The 19,382-nt window shown below is 35.1% G+C and overlaps 1 protein-coding gene and 1 long non-coding RNA gene across 8 annotated transcripts in view; one reads left to right on the top strand and one right to left on the bottom strand.

The window, feature by feature from the left end:
* The window catches only part of KIAA0232, a 94,467-nt gene that overhangs the window by 3,563 nt on the left and 71,522 nt on the right, over positions 1-19,382 (bottom strand). For 5 of the 7 annotated variants that reach the window (XM_081950074.1, XM_081950069.1, XM_081950070.1 and 2 more), the window contains 5 exons: positions 13,795-13,893; positions 13,482-13,556; positions 13,083-13,181; positions 8,045-8,142; positions 5,713-6,597 (listed from right to left, as the gene is read on the bottom strand). In XM_081950074.1, the coding sequence (XP_081806200.1) occupies positions 6,418-6,597; positions 8,045-8,142; positions 13,083-13,181; positions 13,482-13,556; positions 13,795-13,893 (551 nt within the window). In that variant the 3' untranslated portion in view covers positions 5,713-6,417. Of the gene's footprint in view, positions 1-5,712; positions 6,598-8,044; positions 8,143-13,082; positions 13,182-13,481; positions 13,557-13,794; positions 13,894-15,389; positions 15,793-19,382 lie in introns of those variants that run through there. The other 2 variants (XM_081950071.1, XM_081950075.1) reach the window with 2 other exon arrangements.
* Positions 566-5,570, top strand: LOC309390601. The gene is made up of 2 exons (XR_014175158.1): positions 566-3,013; positions 3,054-5,570. It is a non-coding gene; the product is annotated as an uncharacterized lncRNA (long non-coding RNA).

Genomic DNA, 19,382 nt, shown 5'->3' with positions numbered 1-19,382 from the left:
GAAGAAGGAACAGGAGAGGAGTTCCACACGGGGCTTTTCAAACAGCCGAAGTCCCCTCCTGTTCCTCAGGTAGGCCAGATCAGGAGCACACACCAGGCTGTTGCTCCTCCTACTGCCGCTGCTGTCAGTGCAACTCTCGTGAGGGGAAGAAAAAAAAAAGGCTCCATGGTGGCGGGACGGGCCTGCCATGGAGTGACCCACCCCGCTCCCCCGCACAGCAGAGTTTCTTCCCTCAACTCAGCTCTTCTTCATTCCTTCCTTCCCTCAGAGCCCACCAAAGAGTTGGCCCCACTCGGCTGCCCTCGCTGCCACCACGCCGCCTCTGCGTGCCCGGTCGCCTGAGGATGAGCGAGTGATGGCGGTGCGGGGCAGCTGGCAGCGGCTACTGCTCCTGGGCTGCCTGTGGGTCAGCGCCCCAACTCCCCCGCCACCTCAGCAGCAGCACCTCCCACCCGCAGAACCAAGGTGGGGAAGATCGAGACATGGGGCCAGAGACTCCCCCTTTGTCCCACCCCACAGCTTGCCTTCTTGGGTGGGACCAGGGTGCACGCAAGGGTGAGTGGAGTTTACAACCAACTTTAAAGTGAATGAGGCTGTTTGTGACTAAATGGGACAGAGAACATAGAGGGATGCAAGGGAACATGGAGGTAATCTAGTCCAACTCTTTCCCAAGGCAGGAGTCCTTACACTTCCTTTTCTTTGAGAGCTATCAGTGGTAAACATGAGGTAAATGGTGTGTGTGTGTGTGTGTGTGTGTGTGTGTGTGTGTGTGAGAGAGAGAGAGAGAGAGAGGGGGGGGAATGAGAAAGAAAAAAGGAAAGAGAAAGAAAGTTGGAGAGAGAGAGACAAGAAAGAAGGAAGGAAGGGAGAGAAAGAAAGAAAATAAGTGGGGGAGAGAGACCCAAGAAAGAAGGAAGGATGGATGGAAGGGAACTTATGATCACAATTGAGCCCAAAATTTTGGTTGCTAAACAAGAGCGTTAAGTGAGTTTCACCACATTTTCCAACTTGGCCACGCCTACCCGGTCACATCACCATCAAGCCATTCCCACCTGGTCACATGACCACCGAGCCACTCCCACAAAACAGGCCACACCTACAGAATAGGTTCTAAAAAAAATTGAAACCCATCACTGGTAGGTAGGTAGATATAGTTATATAAGATATGTATGTATAGATAAAAGAAACACAATGGATATGTAAAAGATGTAGAAGTACTGCAAATAAAATATAAATGTATAAATACAATAAATAAAATTAAAAATCGACATTACAGTAAAGTATGTTTGAAGGTTTTTTGGCTCCTTCACCACATGGGTAGACACTGAGTTTAAATTTAACATTTGGAAAATATACAGGAAAATAATGCCTAAGACCTTCTTGTTTCATTATTACTAAACATTTATTCTTATGGATATACAAAGAAATTTGCTGTATGGAATCAATTAGTTTAGACTGAAAGACCTTATTATAACACAAAGATAAAAATGTTTGAGGTTCAAAATAGTGTAATTCATTGGATTAATTTTAGTATCTTCACATTAATAGCTCAGAATCATAAGAGTTGCAGAAAAAAGGAAGAAATCTGAGAGACACAACTGAATTTTAAAATCATTTAATACATAATTTAGAGTATCTGGTAGGTCAATTTTTTAAATAAATTGGTGGTACAATATGATTTTTAAAAACCAAAAAGACAAAGACCACATGTTTATGTGGATGCAGAATTTAGATGTAGTATTACATTTGCAACAATGGCATTTTAATAGAAAAGTATTACATTAACGCCCAAAGCTAGTTAAGAGAATATTGGTACAAGATAATTTGATGTCAGTATATTACTCCAGCTTTGATTGTTAAAATTGATAATTCATTTTTTAAAAACTAACTGAAGATGTAATGAGCAGGTTTTTTTGTATCTAACACCATATTGTAGCAATTACAATTCTGAAAAATAATTCAGAGCAGAGTAAAACAAATGTAAAAATTGAATTCTCATTTCAACCTGCAATACTTTTATTATATTTACAAAACTAATTTCCTCAACTACATTTCTACATATCAGTTGCTGCAAAGGTATATTCTTCTCATTACTGGAAAAGTTATATGATTTTGAATCAGAATCTAATTAAAATTGAAAGGCCCTTCTTAGACTATATCTAATACCTGGACTTATACCAAATAAAACTACCCTATATAGGATAAAGCTATATAGGTTTTCCATATCAGAACCAACTTTTAGAAACATGACTAGATTTTTTTTTAGAGTGCAGTTTCACTCCATAATTTATATTTTATCATATTATTGATATTCAGATTTTTCTTCAAGAGTGGCTTTTAGTTCTTTAAAATGATGTAAATTATTCAATTACTCATCAACTAATTATATAGCATTGGGAAATTATAAGTACCGTATTTGTAAACCCTCATATTTATTATACATTTACTGACCTATATTTTATTCTTTTACCTCTTTACTGTTTGTTTATATATCTTCTTCCAACATGTTTGATTAAAAAATGGAAAAAATATATACAATGAAGCTTTAACATGGTATCCTTTATCTTTTACTTTGACAGATCTGGCAATTTGTTGAAAAGCCATTTGGGGAGTTCACTGAAGGCCCTGTAAGCTTTTCTGAGTAAAAGTATATTTCTAAAAATATTTTTGAAAACTTTTATTAAGAGCATGATTAGATGCTGCTACCAATCCAATTCTTTCACAAATTCTGTTTGGGCTGAAATTAATTTTTCAAGATGTACAGGATAATAATAATCTATATTAAGGAACTGATACGCAATACCACTTGAATGCCCAGGATGCAAACCACAAAATTAACTGCTACTGCCATTCAGTTTTCCTAAAAGCTTTGAATCTTTTTAGTTCTGTTTACAAAATGTCTTTAATACGATATGTCTCAGTTTGGGAACTGAGTTACTTTCTTAATACTGAAGTGTTTCCCAATTTTCTTGAGTTAGCACAAACATAAGGTATGTATATTTGGAAGTAAATGGTTAGCACAAGCATAAGGTATGTGCATTTGGAAGTAAAAGAAATAAAAGGAAGTTTTCATTTATTTGAATGCTTAGCCATTCTATATACTTTCTTCCCAAAAAAGTGTATCAGCTTCAACTTCTATTCAGGCAGGGATACAGAACCAAACTCCATGTAACATAACCTAACAGCATCTAACTATGCAGCAACACTAGCCATTCACACTAACTAGTGTACTTTCAAGCATCACTTGCCAAGTCAGCACTTGCAACTATTTCTCTTTTCTGTCTGAAGATGAGAGTTAAGGGAATTTCTTTGAGGGATACAAACATAATTGTTTATATTATTCATAGATGGAAAACAGATAATCACAAGATTTTTTTAAGGTGCTCAGTTTAATGTGAGAAGAGATGGCATGAAATTAGCAAGTTTTAATTTTATGGTCAGTTTGGACTGCTTTGTAATTGATACGTATAAGTTGTTATGATTCAATATGAGACAATAGAGGACTTTCATTGAACATACACTATAGCAAATGTTTGATTTTACAAACCAGTTTGGGATAAAGGTTGTTAAAATGAATTTAACTGATATGATTTATATTACTTTCATCAATTTACATAACCTGCATAGTTAACTGTACAACTGATGTTATTTTGTCATGCAGATGGCTTAAATGGAGACACATGACACAGTTATGCAAATAACACATTTTGGGACAAGAGAAATACATATATTAGAAAAGGAAAAAAAAAACCAGAAAACACTTTTTAAAAAATGAAAAAATGTGACAAAAGAAAAAACACAGTATATCATTTTTCCAAGCGCTTTATGTAGTTCTTTTTTCACATTGTATGTATTTCTATTATAACTATCTATCTGTTTTGCTCTATTTTCTTTTTTAATTATGATTTTAAAAACAATTAAAATAAATTGAAAAATTAGGAAAGTGTTGAGAAATAAAAAAAAACATTCTATCTACTTAATCTGAAGGCAACTAAAAGTGGTCCATAAAATTGAGGTTTGCTGTACTATACAAAGTTCTCTATTTGCATAGTGCTATTTAAGAAGGAATCTTACATATTGAACAAAGACAACACAATTTAATTATTCTTTTATTTTTTTATTTGGTGTTAAGTAACTCCACAAAAAAACAAATTCAGTTACTCTGATGTATGTGAAATCAGAACAATACACCACTTGAAGCGAAAAGATAGAAACAAGTTCAGCCCAGGAATGAAAAACTGATACTTCAGTGCTATGGATATGCAATGTGCTTCATACCACAGTGCATTTCAGCATTTCCACTTTTAAATTATCCTTGCAGAAAACAGAAACACAAACTCACACATCCACTTTCTCACTGGAAAGGTTCAGAATTTTATCCATTCAGTTATGAAACAAATAAATATTATTTGTTATTGCCCACACATGTAACATACACGTTTTCAAAGGTGTTAGAATGTTGAATCATAATAAAATGAACCATTCTTTCACTGAGGTGAAAGTCCAAATAAGCTGAATTTTTGAAGTGTGGGTTCTTCCCTCTCCAAATATTCCCATTTGGCTTTTCATAATTCTAACAATGCTTTACATTAATCACTAGGATTTATCAGTTTTGTTCTTTTTGCTTTCATACTGACAATAATATCCTTAGTGCATGTGCCTATATAACATTTTAAAGGAAGCTCCAGAAGAAAGTAAATATTTAAACACATATCCAAAATTTCAAATAAGGAAGAAAAAAACCACTGTAAGGATTTGTAATATGGATGCTAAAATAAAATAGTTTAAAAGCCATTATTAATGTTATTAATGACATTTCCCTGGAAGGTACAAACCAAGCCAATGGAGTTGAAGTTTCAACTGAAAGGATGATATACAACCCGTACAAGGAGTTGAAACTCTAGATCTTAAATCTTGTACTATGAATTAAGAAAAGGCAAAAAACTTCATTCAATTCACTTAAGCTCACTAGCACAGAATAAAAATTTAAAGCCAGTTCAGCTTACCATTTCAAAAAAACTATAATTGTTAAAGAGTTTCTTGCCTATTAAAATTAATGGCTTAGCATTTTCAAGTCAACAGTAAACTTTCTGTTCTTTCTGGTGTCTTAAACATGCCACTATTATATAGTTTTAAAAATTTAAAACTATGAAATGGTATAAACCAATATTGCTCCTCCTGACCTTATGATTTGCATAATACATTAGTAGCACAGGGAGTTGATAGTCTTGCAGTTACATTTTGACAGATGCATTGACTATGTTAAAATAAATGTTAAGAGCAGGTCACATAAAGCAACAATCACTACTGCAATCACACATGTAAATCATGTTCCCACTCCCTCCCACAACACACAACTTACTCCTAGCATTCTCTCAGGACACGAGGTTAGCTACAAATTTTACTAAATTACAGCTATAGTAGTAGCTAACTGCAGGAGCCATTGGATTTATTCTGAGTGATATACTAATCCTCTGCATAAAAAATATTAAACATTGACTTGTAGGATTTCTTTTGTTGTTCAGGCCAACTATATGAAGCTCATTTCAAAGTTTACTGTTCCATAATTTCCTGACAATGCAATCCTAAGTACACTTACAAGTATGAAGTAAGTGTGCTTGCTTCAGGCTGTAGTGTCACTTGTTGAATCATTTACTTTTCAACACTGAGTCCTGAAAAAGAAGAAATACGAAGCCCTAAAAACAAGAGGGGAAAAGAGGGAATGATCGTTTTTCTTCCTCCTCCTCCCTGCAAAAATGAGCAGCTTTTTTAGCTAGCAAGAAGGTAACAAACAATTGTTCCAACTCTGTTTGTTTCTATGATGTTAGGAGAAGAGATCCTAGAATTGAAAGTAGAGTTTCTGAAAGTCTCTAAAGCACAGCCCTAGTATTTCTACTCCCAAGTTATAAGATCTTAAAAGACAGGACAAGCCATACATGCTTTCCTCTCACATTCAGAAAGGCACTGATAGATTACAGTGTTAAGTATTTATCTCCCAAATCTTAAAAGCCTAAATGTGCTAAAAGATAAAATCTCTGAATAGTTGTAGACACTGCAATGCTAGTAGGATAGTAATACTGATACAGCTGCAGTTGAAAATAAAAATAACTGCAACTAGGATGCAAAAGAGCAGTGATACTACTAAGACAATCACATGCACATCCATTCTTGATTTGACAACACAATCTATTCTAGGTCCAAATAGCCAAGGAGCTAATATTTTGGAGAAAAAGGAGAAAAAAAGCTTCTAGTGGGACAATATCCCACTATTAAAAATAAAATACCAAGAAGAGAAAGATAAATACACTCTGAATCCATTATATGAAGGAAGAACTCAATTTGTTTCTGAGTTACGAGCCTTCTGGAAGAGTTTGCCACCTCATGTTATTCCTCAAACCATCCTTTTATCCTATAACTTTATAAGTGAGTTCGAGAAAAAAGCTCCCCTTCACAAGGATCTGTCCAACCATTTCCACCTTCTGATGCTGCATCTTCAGAACTGGAACTGTCACTGGAGTATAACGTCTTTCTAAAGCCATTTGATTTTATTTCAGAATCTCTAGGATCTGCACACCTTGCTTCATGAATGGAAGAAACCTATGGGATTACATTTAAAAACATTATACATTATAATTTTGTAAAATGAGAGTTAAAAATCATAAAAATCAAAATCAGTCACATTTTCACATTGTAATTTTTTTAAAATTGAATTAAAATTGATAGTAAGCAGATTTTTGTTGGCACTCAAGAAAGGGAGAAATACGGCATTCATAATTGCTCTTTTTCATAATTGCTCTTTTCCTTGCAGCCCTTAGCACCAGTTTGAATTTCAAAAGAACCAGTGGTGGGTTCCTGCTGGATCGCACCGGATCGCGCGCGCTCCCTTTCAGCGCTCCACCTGGCTTGCGCGCTCCCTTTCAGCGCTCCACCTGGCTTGCGCGCTCCCTTTCAGCGCTCCACCTGGCTCTCGCGCTCCCTTCCGGCGCTGAAACCGGAAGTACAGTCTTGCCCCGCCCCTGGCGAAGCAACGACGCCTGCCTGCGCTCCACCAGCTCGGCTGGGAATGGAGATGTTTCCTCAGCGGAGCGGAGGCGCTCCGCTCCGCTCCGCTGAGGAAACATCTCCGTTCCCAGCCGAGCTGGTGGAGCGCAGACAGGCATCGTTGCTTCGCCAGGGCCGGGCAAAACTGTACTTCCGGTTTCAGCGCCGGAAGGGAGCGCGAGAGCCAGGTGGAGCGCTGAAAGGGAGCGCGCGCGATCCGGTGCGATCCGGGAGGAACCCACCACTGAAAAGAACCCTCTGGGACAATGTGCTGAATGATTCTGTCAGAAAGGGAGAGAAATACCTCCTTTATCTATTAGAACTCAGCTCATCCACTCTGGGAAAAAATCCTTCTTAATCAGACGAGCAAGGATGGGTCCAATCTATTGTTAAACTTTGGGAGTTTTGATTTATCACTATCAATCGTGAAAGATACACAGTGAAGCCTTCTATTTGAGTTTGTTTTTCATTAAAGCATCTTTTGTCTCCTCTAAAGGGCTATGATTTGAAAAGGACTATCAACAACATATCTCCCTTTAGTCTGGCCTTCTTTTTGTTTGGTTTTATCACATGGATGAATTGTGAATTCATGAGTTATTTGATTATATGCCTTTAAAACAGAGTTAATCCTTGTTTAGCAGCTGCCTTGTTTAGCAACCATTTGTGTTATGATATAGATTAAAAAAGTACTTTGAACCTATCTTCATATTTATGACCTTTGCAGGTCTGTAAAGCAAAGGAAAGCTGAAATAAGATTCTAAGTAAGCATAGTCATGGTTTTATTTAGTGACTTTTTGGTTAATGACTGAGTTGCTGGTTACAACTGTAGTTGCTAAACAAGGATTATTTATGTATTTCTATCAGAAGATTTAAAATTAAAAACTGTTCCCTAATTCACTCTTAATTTTACTACAAACTTAACAATCATATGTCTTCTGTTCTTTAGCAGACATTTACATATTTTAGATGAATCTACCATACCTGGTATGTTTTTTCAACTTACCATATTAAAATCTGGAAGATGGTCTTCGCTGTGTAGTAATTCTTTCATATCTGTGAATTCTTCATCGCTATTCTCCCTCTTGATATTTGTAGAACATTCTTTGAAAGTTTGGTTTCAAAGTATCAAGGCAATGATGGGAGAGAGGAAAAAGGACTTTAAAAATTAAATTCAGTAAGATCTATATAAAAAAACCCTTATAGTTATATTTGTTAACCAAAAGTAAGTTCCAGCTGGTGAAAAAAACCCCAATTTCTGAAGTCAGATTAATTTCAGACAAACTTTTAGACTTATTTTGAAAAAAAATTAAGTAGATCAAGAGGTACTTTGGTAAGTCAGCCGTAAGATTCTCCTATGACACCACTTTTAATTTCTTCCTGTTCACTTTACTCATCCACAAAATGCACAATCAACATTTTACATCTGGGTACAGCCCTATTGCCCCAAGAAGAGTTTCACACATATCTCTGTGGATAATGAATAAGCTCCACAGACAAAGTCCAAATCCACTGGCAACTAAAATGCTGCAGCAGCTTTCAAGTCACTGTTTGTAAGATTATAGCCAACACTGAACAAGCAAAGAAAGATTATCTATCATTCCAATTTTAAGTGCCAAACGTTTATTGGTTTGGCAAGCAAAAAGAATCAATAGGCAACTGCTCTCCAACAAGTATTTTTACTGTTCTGAAACCCAAGGTAACCTTCCCTGATGCAATACCCTCAAATGTTTTATTATAAACTAGCGGATAACCTGGTGTTGCCTGGGTATTTATTTATAGGGGGAAAATGTCCAGACCAAATGTAATTTCTAATGTTGGATTTTCCCCCTTACCAGAGGGCTTGTGGAGTACTATGAAGCTGTCACCATGGCAACTCCACTGTGCTGTACAGTAGAAGCCAGTATGGCAGTATGGCACACTAGGCTATATCTTAACAGAACACGCATCCCAATGGGTGTTAGGGGTGTTTTACCCCCACAGTACTCTTCTCCAGAGAGTAAGTCATCTGTGTACCAAGTTTGGTTCAAATTGCTCAATATTTTTGATCTGATTCTGAAAAAGTTCTTTTGGAACACAAACAAATAGGATTGCAACATGTATGGTGACTCAATAAAGCAAGTGTGTTTACTTCAAACAGTGCATCTTATTTGATAAGGTCATTCAAATTCTATATGATCTAAAGAAACATTTTGAACTGAATTTAAAATATACAGCCCAGTAGGCTGTGTGTACATTATACTGGTATTTTTATGGCCTTCCTCTTGAAAGAGACTTGGTTAATACACCTTGAAGTTGTTCCATAGCAAAAATCAATACAGTGGTTAATAGAAAACACAGCTTTAATTTCATGTTTGAATAAGGAGTAAGTATGGCAACTACAATGCAAAGACAATTCTTTGAATGTAGACAATAAATACTTTGGATGTATCTTAATTCCACAGGATTAAACAATTCATTATGAAATAACTGATATGTAGGATTAGCACAACAGATATTCCCTTTCCACCTCTGTGAAGAAACTCAGAAATCCCAGCACCACAATCGAACAGAAAAGGCCTTCCTTAATAGCTATGTCCTAAGTCAGGGGTCCTAAAGTCGTCTGTTCATTACCCCCTCATGAAATTTCATATTGTTCATCAAACTCTCCAAACAGTCATTGAATGAACACAATTTAATAAATACTAGTTTCATAAATAATACTACAAATAACAACAACAATTCCTTGGATAGTCCCATCAACCCTTTGGCTTGATATTGACCATTCCAGGAAATCCTAGAAGAAAAGCACATATAAGAGAACTTAGTGATATCTTGAGATGATAAGCTGATAAGAGCTTACTTCCCCTCTTTCTTCCCTGTCATTCAACTTAATACAGCCACTTAAACAGTAACAGACATTTACCATATTCAAATAATTGCCTAACTCATTCATGTCTAGGTCACAAATTGTCATGTTTATCTTCTACATTCTATTCATAGCAGCTTATGGATTTTTTTTTTAAAGAATTTTTTATTTTTGGTTAAACAGACAAACACAACACAATAAAATAAAATAATATTTCGTTACATATTGTAGAAGTGTGTCGATTGGTGACAAATAACTTTCGTGCATCTCTTCCACAGTCATTATTTATAATTAATATCACATTGTATATTTTAAATCAAAAATCTTTATATATCTTACTATCAACATCCCACAATTCTCATTTGACTATACTTGTTTTAACGTCCTTTTGCATAAAATAATACAAAATTGAAAAACACAACCACATAATGACATTTCATTAATTATTTCTAATATCATCCAATAACATTACACCTTTATAACATGTTCTAAGTAAGAATTAATTATGATTGATAAAATTTCTAATCTTCTTTTCCAAGTCGCTGTTTACTATTTGTATCCCAATACCTTTTATTGAGGCAGTACATATATATATATTGTTAAGTATATCCCTTGTCATTTCATTATTATTATAATTGTTATTTATTAATAGAAATTCATTCGCTAATTATATTAGGTTTCCTCTCTTCCTCTCTGTGTGTACCTTGTTATCATTATCATTTATTTAACATATCACTCTAAAGATTACTAAATTACTAATCACTAATCATATTGTAGAAGTGTGTCGATTGGTTACAAGTAACTTTCATGCATCTCTTCCACAGTCATTGCTTATAATTCAAATCACATTATGTATTTTAAATCAAAATTCTTTATATATCTTACTATCAACATACCATGCTTCTCATTTGACTGTGGTTGTTTTAATATCCTTTTACATGAAATCATCCAAAATTAAAAAACACAGGCACATAGTAGCATTTCATTAATTATTTCTAATATCATCTAATAACATTACCCCTTTATAACATGTTCTAAGTAAAAATTAATTATGTTTGATAACAAGGTTTCTGATCCTCCTTTCCAAATCGCTGTTTACAATTTATCCCTTGTCATTTCATTGTTATAGATATTATTAACAAAAATTCATTTGCTAATTATATCAAATTTCCTCTCACCAAACCAACACATATCCTTATCAATTATTTATTTAACATAGCACTCTAGAAATTACTAAGTTACTAATCACTAATTACTAAAATTCACTAATTTTTATTATCAATTTTCATTTATCAGCCTGTATCCTTCCAGTAATAATACAGTCTTATTTCTTTTGTCATTTGTAGAATTGATCTTCTATTTATTTCCTTAATAAAATTTTTGTGGACTTCTGTCCGCAGCTTGTTGCTTGTAGCATCACTTAAGTAATCTCGATGCCCTCCATCTGCTATTTTAATCAGGTTATCTTTGGTTGTCAATCTTGCTTCTGAGAAGTTCTTTCTCCTTAAATCCATCGTTTTTCCTCTTTTTTTCTTCTTTCATGCCTTGAAATCCGGGGTATAGTTCCTGTCGATCTAATTCCCTTTTCCATACTCTCCGTTTCCCACTTTCAACCATGTTCACTCCACTGGTAAAGTAATCAGTTGTCTTGTCTTTGTAATCATTTTCCCCTTCAATCTTTGCTGTTTTTGCTGACCCCCATCATTTTTTGCTGTTTTTAACTCTATTTTTTCCATCTTCTTCTCAATTCTGTGTGTTATTTCTAATAAATTTTGAATTCAAGCCAAGATGTTTTGCAAAGTTATTGTTTCTTTTGAATGTTGTGCCATTTTGAAAAGCTAGTAGATACTGCCACTCTGGCTTTCAAGGCTTCTTATATTAAATTAGCTTAAACACAAGTTCATTTATAATCTTCAAAAAAGAAGGTTCTGTTTCTTTTCCTCTCCCACTGCCAGTAAGACTCTCAAAGTGCACCTGTATGAACAATTCGTGCCCTTGCTTCTTATCACTTTCTATAAACAAGTTGCAGAGCCTTGAGATACAAAGTCAGTGAGATCAAAAGGAAAAGGGAAAGTACATTGTTTCAAAAACTCAAGCCTCCAACCTCCAAGCGGCAGTATTGTTTCCCACTCTCTAGTGTTATTTCAAACTAAAAGAAACAGAGTTCTCAAATAGAATTAATAGCAAATAATAAAAGTCCTTGTTGAAATAAGAAGACTTAATCCATAGGTTAAAAAATAAAAATAAAAAAAATAGAAGAAAAACTGATCCGTTCTCTTCAAAAAAAACCAACTTGTGAGCACTTCAATCTACAAAGTAAAATTAACACACTATTCAAAGCAATCCAATATAGGTTAATTTTGCTGATTATTTTCTTCTGCTTTCAGATTTGATTCAACTTTTTTTTAAAAAAATTGGACAGTCTTTTTCAAAACAATAAAATTTCCTTACCAGATGGACACATATTCTCTTTCCGCTTCCCTTCCATTCTGGAGCCGTCCCAACTTCATCAGCCTGGGGCTGGACTTTTTGTCGCCGGCTTGAAGAATTTCTCTTGGATCGATCAGGGACTTGTGGTGTCCCTGAGATCAGCAAGACGTATTCTTCCTGTTCACCGTCTCTACGGGACCGTTTAGGTCCGATTGGACCACCTAGTGGCAAAAGTATCGGCAGCAGTCTCGGAGCATCGAGACCACACGTCCGTATCATCGCGACGGGGGCTCCTCCTTTTGCAACTTATGGATTTTTTCATGTTACTACATAATTCTGCTCTGTTTATTGTCTTAGTAACTGAAGAAAAGGGAATAAACACATGAGATTGTTGGGATCATCTCTTTGACTCCCAACAAAAAAGCTCTGAGAAACTTTTAATTCACTTGGCTCTGGTCACCTATGACCAGTTGTTAACAGTCGTAAAGCATGTGAAAAAGTCACATTTATTGAGAGTTTCAATTGTGGAGCAATTTCTGACATTATTACAGGGTAAAAATGGCTCCTACTTGTTTGAAAGGAGGATTGTCCTGAAAGTTGCACAAAGAAGGAGCAAATTGATGCAGTTTTCCCCAATACTACATTCATATGCCAAGAACAGGTGCCCCTACTATTTCATGTACTGTATCTTATAGCTTTTAAAGAAACAAAAACCCTCTTGGAACAAAATGGTGACTACCCCATATAGAAATAGTGGCATTCTCACTGGCAGCTGCTGAAGCTGTAGATCTTCCTTGTTGTCTACATGACAAGCTGTGAGAAGAATATCCTTGCTTCTGTGTATGTTGAATATCTGCCTGGTTACCTGTGGAAAAACAAAAAAGGGCAGATGTTGTACAACTATGTTACAGAGTAGTGGTGTTACATATGCATATACATGCGCACACGCTCGCACGCACGCGCACGGACACACACACACACACACACACACACACCTTCTCTGTAACATAGTCAATGAACAGATGTAAGAAAAAGAGCCCTCACTTAAAAGGCTGCCATTCCACATTCTTCTGCCATTATTTCCATCTTCCAGTAAGTATGCATTTTTGTGGTTTGGGAGAATGCCGGGTATGAGAGGTATTGTTACTCTGGATGGAATACTTACTTGTTGAATGTAGGGAATCACACCGGAACTCTTTGTCCAACAGCTGTTCTGTTCCAACGTCAACCATTTCTGATTCTGAAAGAAAGAATATATAACAAAGTTTGGCAAATACAGTGTCACTGTTATGTTCTAATAAGTAGTGGGTTGTTATTTAGTTAATACAGAGTTTCTGAAGTTTTCAGAAGTTATGGGGCAAAATAGTCTAACTATGAACAGGAATACACTGCTCATTTTGAGAGTGCTTAGAAAGGATAGAAATGTCCAGGAGTATCAGGCATACTCTTCCATAGTGAATAGCTTCCCATTTGATTACCTATATGAGGTGCCTTGTCTTTTAATCCCCAGTTACAGCAATGGGGTTCCTGGTGCACATGCATGCCTGGAGTCCAGAAGCAGAGTACCTGTAAGGGGTCTAAGAATACAAAAATTATTCATCTGCTATTCTTGTATTTACTGTTAGCTTTGGTTATTTGTGATTTACACAAAGTCTTCCTCTGTTAAAATTTGCCAAATGCTCCTTAGCTTAATGAACAAACAACATAGTTTTATAGAGCACCACTGTCTCCAAACAGAAAATGTAACCATACATTTATGCTATATTTTAAGCTAATTTTTCATAGGTGTAATACTACATTAGCATAAGGAGAAGGAGCAATGTTGACAGAGAAAAATCTAATCAAGTCCTATTTCTCTCCTCTCCCTCTACCATTTCAATTCTAGATGGTGGTACTGTGATGCAGATGAAATTATTCTGTCATCCTTTTCTAATGGTTAGAATGACAAATTCAGTCCCAAATATTTATAGAAACTGAACTTTCAAATCTATCCTGAACAAAAAATTTTTTCAAGTCCAGTGCTTTTTAGAATTGTGCAATGTAATCTTTGTATCTCAAAAAACGGCATAAAATATCTATGAAATTCTAGATCAACTTTATTTTTCAAATTCAAAACTGATACAAAAATGTAAACAACTGAAAAAATGTGAATGAATAAAATTGTGATAGGTTTCTCTATCACTAGTAATCTTTCATTAAAAAAAGGAATGCAAGCATTTAATCCATATAGCTAACCTTATTTCTACTAGCACTGAGATATATTACAGTAATTATTATATTATTTTATACTTTATTATTTACAGTAATTTATTCTACAGTAAGCAGAAAATGCTTACTGTCTTACCATGATATAACATAGTTTCAACACATGTCTTAGTTTCAAACATTAACTGTTCCGCAAAATTCTGATTATTCTGAGTGGATGTCAGAGAATAACTGCAATAAGCATTCATGGGTTACTGGAACCTACCTACTTTCTCACATTCCTTCCAAACATTCTGCCCCATGCTCACTGTTATCCTTTTCCTACTGTAGTGAGACTTTTCTTCATTATAACTCACAAAGAAGACATCAGCACAACCATATCTTTGAGGTGTATCTCAGATTCTCTTAATAAGTAAATCAAAGGTGAGAAGGGTGACTTGTTTGAACTGAAACATACTACAGTGTAAAAGTCTTTTCAAGCACCTTTTGAAGTTGCATTTTTCTTTGTTCCTACAGCCATATTCTCCATCAGGTTAAAAGTTTACAACACACAAGACAGAAAGTTTATAATTTTATATTAATAAAACCTTAAGATCAAAACAAAACTGAAAAAGGTGTAATTAGAATAATTTGTGTTATGTTAGAATGCATATAAAGGTTAAAAAACTCTTGTTCTTACAATGAAAGCAGGTGCAAAGCAGAAAACCTGGAGCAACAGGCTATGAGAAGAGGAAGGCAGCCATCAGATGATGGGAAAAAGAAAAGCAATAAAGATCATAGTACAAACAAAGGGTATCTAGTAACTCCTTATGACACGCTAGACCATCATTTCACAATTAAGTATAGAGTAGTAGTTTTGTTGGTATACCTGTTTGAAAAGAAATAACATATTTGGGCTGTGCAAAGCATTTTAAATAGGTGGTTCGGAAGGTGCGTTAGCAGAAAGCACCTCTTCCAGGCAAGGCTTGCTCAACTGCTTGGAAGGCTGTCTCCTCATCTGTGTGCATGCAGAGCCACCACACGCCACTGGTGGTCCCAGGGTCTATACATGCTTTCAAATTCTAATTGCAGACAGTCGTTTAGCTAAAAAAACCTTTGTATCTTCATCAGATAAGTTTTCAATTTACTATATAAGTCCAAGTAATATTTTAAAAATGGAAAATGTATATCTTCAGGAGAACTATATATCTTATCATCCCCATCTTTTCCATCTCTTTTTTATTTTCACTTCAAGCGGTTTGCCAAGATCCTACCAGGTCTGGATGGATTTCCTGTGGAATGGCATAAAACATTTATTGATATACTTGCTCCTAAATTCTATAAACCATACAAAAATGGTGTTTTATCGTCAGTTAGTGAAGCATATATTACAATTATATCAAAACCTGGAAAAGATCATACATTATGTTAACTACAATCCTACTTCATGCTTAATTAGATATTTTGTTTTGGCTAATACACTTCAACAAGTATTTTTTCAGTTATTAAATAGAATGAAATGGGCTTTATTAACTATAGATGGGTCACATAATATTTGGTGAATGGTAGATTTGATTGATTTTGAACAAGAACAAAAAAGACAAAGCTGCAATTCCGTCATATTAGGGAAAGAAGCTTTTGATAAAATGTGTAAAACATATGTACGTTACTTTAGCCAAAAGTGGATTTCTCAAAAGAATTTCTAAAATAGGCAAATACCCTATGCATCCCCCAAATTTAAAGTGATGATCTTTTTAAATACACTTTCCAATATTGTGTTGAACAACACTTGGTGATTAACTATCAAAAACCAAAAGTTGTGGTTGCCGATAGATCCAAAGTCCATTTATAGGCTATTAAAAAGCACTATTTGAATAAAAAATTATATAACTTGGCACTGTATTTAAAAATAATAACTGAGTCATATTGCAATGCCACTAATTGTGTTCAAAAGCATTACAAATACAAGTACAGAAATCACCCCTAAGCATGTTCCCAATACTATCTTCAGTACCTGCCAAAGCCTCGATTATAGTTGTTAATTATTGGCACAAATTTAACTACCCTGTTTCCTCCAAAATAAGACCTCCCCAGATAATAAGCCCAACTGGACTTTTGAGTGCCTGCGCTAAAATACCCCCCCCCCCAAATAAGCCCTACCTGGAAATATTGCAACACAGCAGCAGCCATGAGGTGACCACACTTGCCACCTCCTGCACCTCAAAAATAATAAGACCTCCCCGAAAATAAGCCCAAGCGCTTATTTTTTTTGGGGGGGGGGTCAAAAGAAAATAAATCCCTGTCTTATTTTGGGGGAAACACAGTATAATCCATCTTGGTAGACTGATTATACATTTCAATCCACTTGGAAGAAAGCCCTAATTTAAAAAATGTTGTATCTATTAAGTTATATATTTTATATTGGAACCAGGCTAAGAATTGATACAATTCTAGACACAGTATAGTTTTTATCCACTTATCAGTTTTTTGTCACTTTCCTAATTTTTTTTCAAGAATAATAGTCTTTATATATAATCCGACCTAATTATAATTTTTCTTTAACGAGGATGTGCACCAACATCTCTTATCTATATAAGAGATTTGAGGGTAGATTTGCTCAAATTCCTATAATGCACAAATTGTACCTATAGAACGTGGAAGATGATGAATAAAATATATAGAGGTTTTCTTGTCTGTGGAAGTTTTTAAGACCTACTCCTGGGATACAGAATCTCAGCATGAATGTAATTCTAAGTTATTTGATATTTGCATTTCTAGTTTTGAATCTTGACTTACACTAATACCAAAATTTGGATATGTTCACTTTAGCATAAATGTTATTTTCTATTTCTTTGGGATATTCAAATCTGAAACTTTTCATTATTTTTACTATTTTGACTCCAAAATATCAGATATATATATCTCCTGTCATTATTGTATCAAACTGAAAATTGAGATATCCTTTTTTTAAAAAAAAATCATACTTTTATCTTTTTTTCTCATACAAATTGATGTTATGTATAATTCAGATTTAAATTTGAGAGATGTTGTAAGGAAAATCTAGATGGATCCTAACATTTTTACTTTATATTTGTTATTTGATTATGTTTTTTATCATTTTTTTGTTAAAAGAAAAATATCATTTTCCCATCATCATCCACTGGCAGTATTTATAACATTTAATGACATCTCAATAGACTAGAGACATTTTCAGCCTTAGTTTATTTAAATTGTTAAAAGTGATCCTACAATCCTGGGATTGATAAATCAGTAAGATATACAAATTTTAAAGATGGAATGGGTACTCATTTTATCTGAACAAAGAGAAGTTGTTTTAACCTCAATATCAAACATTTTAATAGATTTTATATTGGACATCCTATGCAACGGAAAATGATGTTTTGGAATTAAGAGATCCAACTTCATTTGCATAGAAAAGATTAATATATGAATAAATCCCTATGCTATTGGAAATGCTTTGATACAAAATGTCTCTGTGATCATCTAATGTTAAATTTTAGAAAGAAGTAATTACATATATTAATTTGACATTCAGATAAAGTTTAATATTTTCTGACATCCATGACAATGATGGTTGGACAATGGTGACTCTGCTAAGAAACCTGACCCTTCAATACAGGAAAGGGACATTTTATGACCCCAAACACTCAATGCATTTAATTCCTCGTGTTACTTGTGAGTGAGTTGCTCATCAAAAATATTGGGGGGGGGGGGGAGTGAGACTACTTATAATTTTTTATTTTGCTGTGTCCTTTTTAATTTTGCTTTGCACAATCCCATCATATTACCGTATTTTTGGAGTATAAGATGCACTGGAGTATAAGACGCACCAAGGTTTTGAAGAGGCAATTTTTTTAAAAAAGTAGGTAGGGAGATAGAGGGATAGATAGGGAGAGAAAGAGAAAGAAATACAGTAGATAGGTAGGTAGGAAGAGAGAGAATAGGTAGGTAGGTAGATAAAAGGAATAGAGAAAGAGAGAGAGAGTGAGTAGGTAGGTAGGTAGAGGGATAGAGAGAGAAATAGATAGAAATACAGTAGGTAGGTAGGGAGAGAGAGAGAGTAGGTAGGTAGGTAGGTAGGTAAAGGGATAGAGAGAGGGAAAGAAAGAGATATATATATATATACAGTAGATAGGTAGGGAGAGAGTGTGTGTGTAGGTAGGTAGGTAGGTGGATAGAGAGAGAGAGAGAAATAAATAAATACAATAGATAAGGAGGGAGAGTAGTTAGGTAGGTAGGTAGATAAAGGGATAGAGAGAAATAGAGATAGAAATACAGTAGATAGGTAGGTGTTTCTGCCGGCACAGCAGTTGATCAATGTAATTCTCATCAATCAGTTAAAGAACTTTCCAAAAGGAAAAAAAAAGTTTTTTTGCACTCTGTAAACCTCCCAAAAATGGCCCGTTTTTCACAAAAATGGGACAGTTTCCCCCCCCCCAAAAAGGCATGAATAGCCTTGGGGGGGGCTTGCAGAGTGCTCCTGGGGGGCGGCAAAAACAAGCAAAAAACAGCCCATTTTTTATGAAAATGGGCCCGTTTTTGTCAAATGAATTGCATGCATAACCTTATGGAGGCTTATAGAGTGTTGCTGGGGGCAGGGGGGGGCAAAAACGCCCTTTTTTTTGCTCATTTCTGCCCTCCCCAGCCCCCAGGAGCTCTCTGAAAGCCTCCATAAGGGTATGTACAGCCATTTTGGTGAAGGGACGGGGCTTTGGGAGGCAAAAAATGCCATATTCGGTGTATAAGACGCACCCAGACTTTCAGCCTCTTTTTTGAGGAAAAAAGGTGCGTCTTATACTCCACAAAATACGGTATATTACATAGAATATGTACTTTTTAGTCATACAGAAAGGAATTGACT

Source organism: Natrix helvetica (genome assembly GCF_964273705.1).
Source record: "Natrix helvetica genome assembly, chromosome: 4".
NCBI lineage: Eukaryota > Metazoa > Chordata > Lepidosauria > Squamata > Natricidae > Natrix > Natrix helvetica.
Note: the sequence above shows the minus strand (reverse complement) of the source record. Positions and strands in the feature narration are given on the sequence as shown.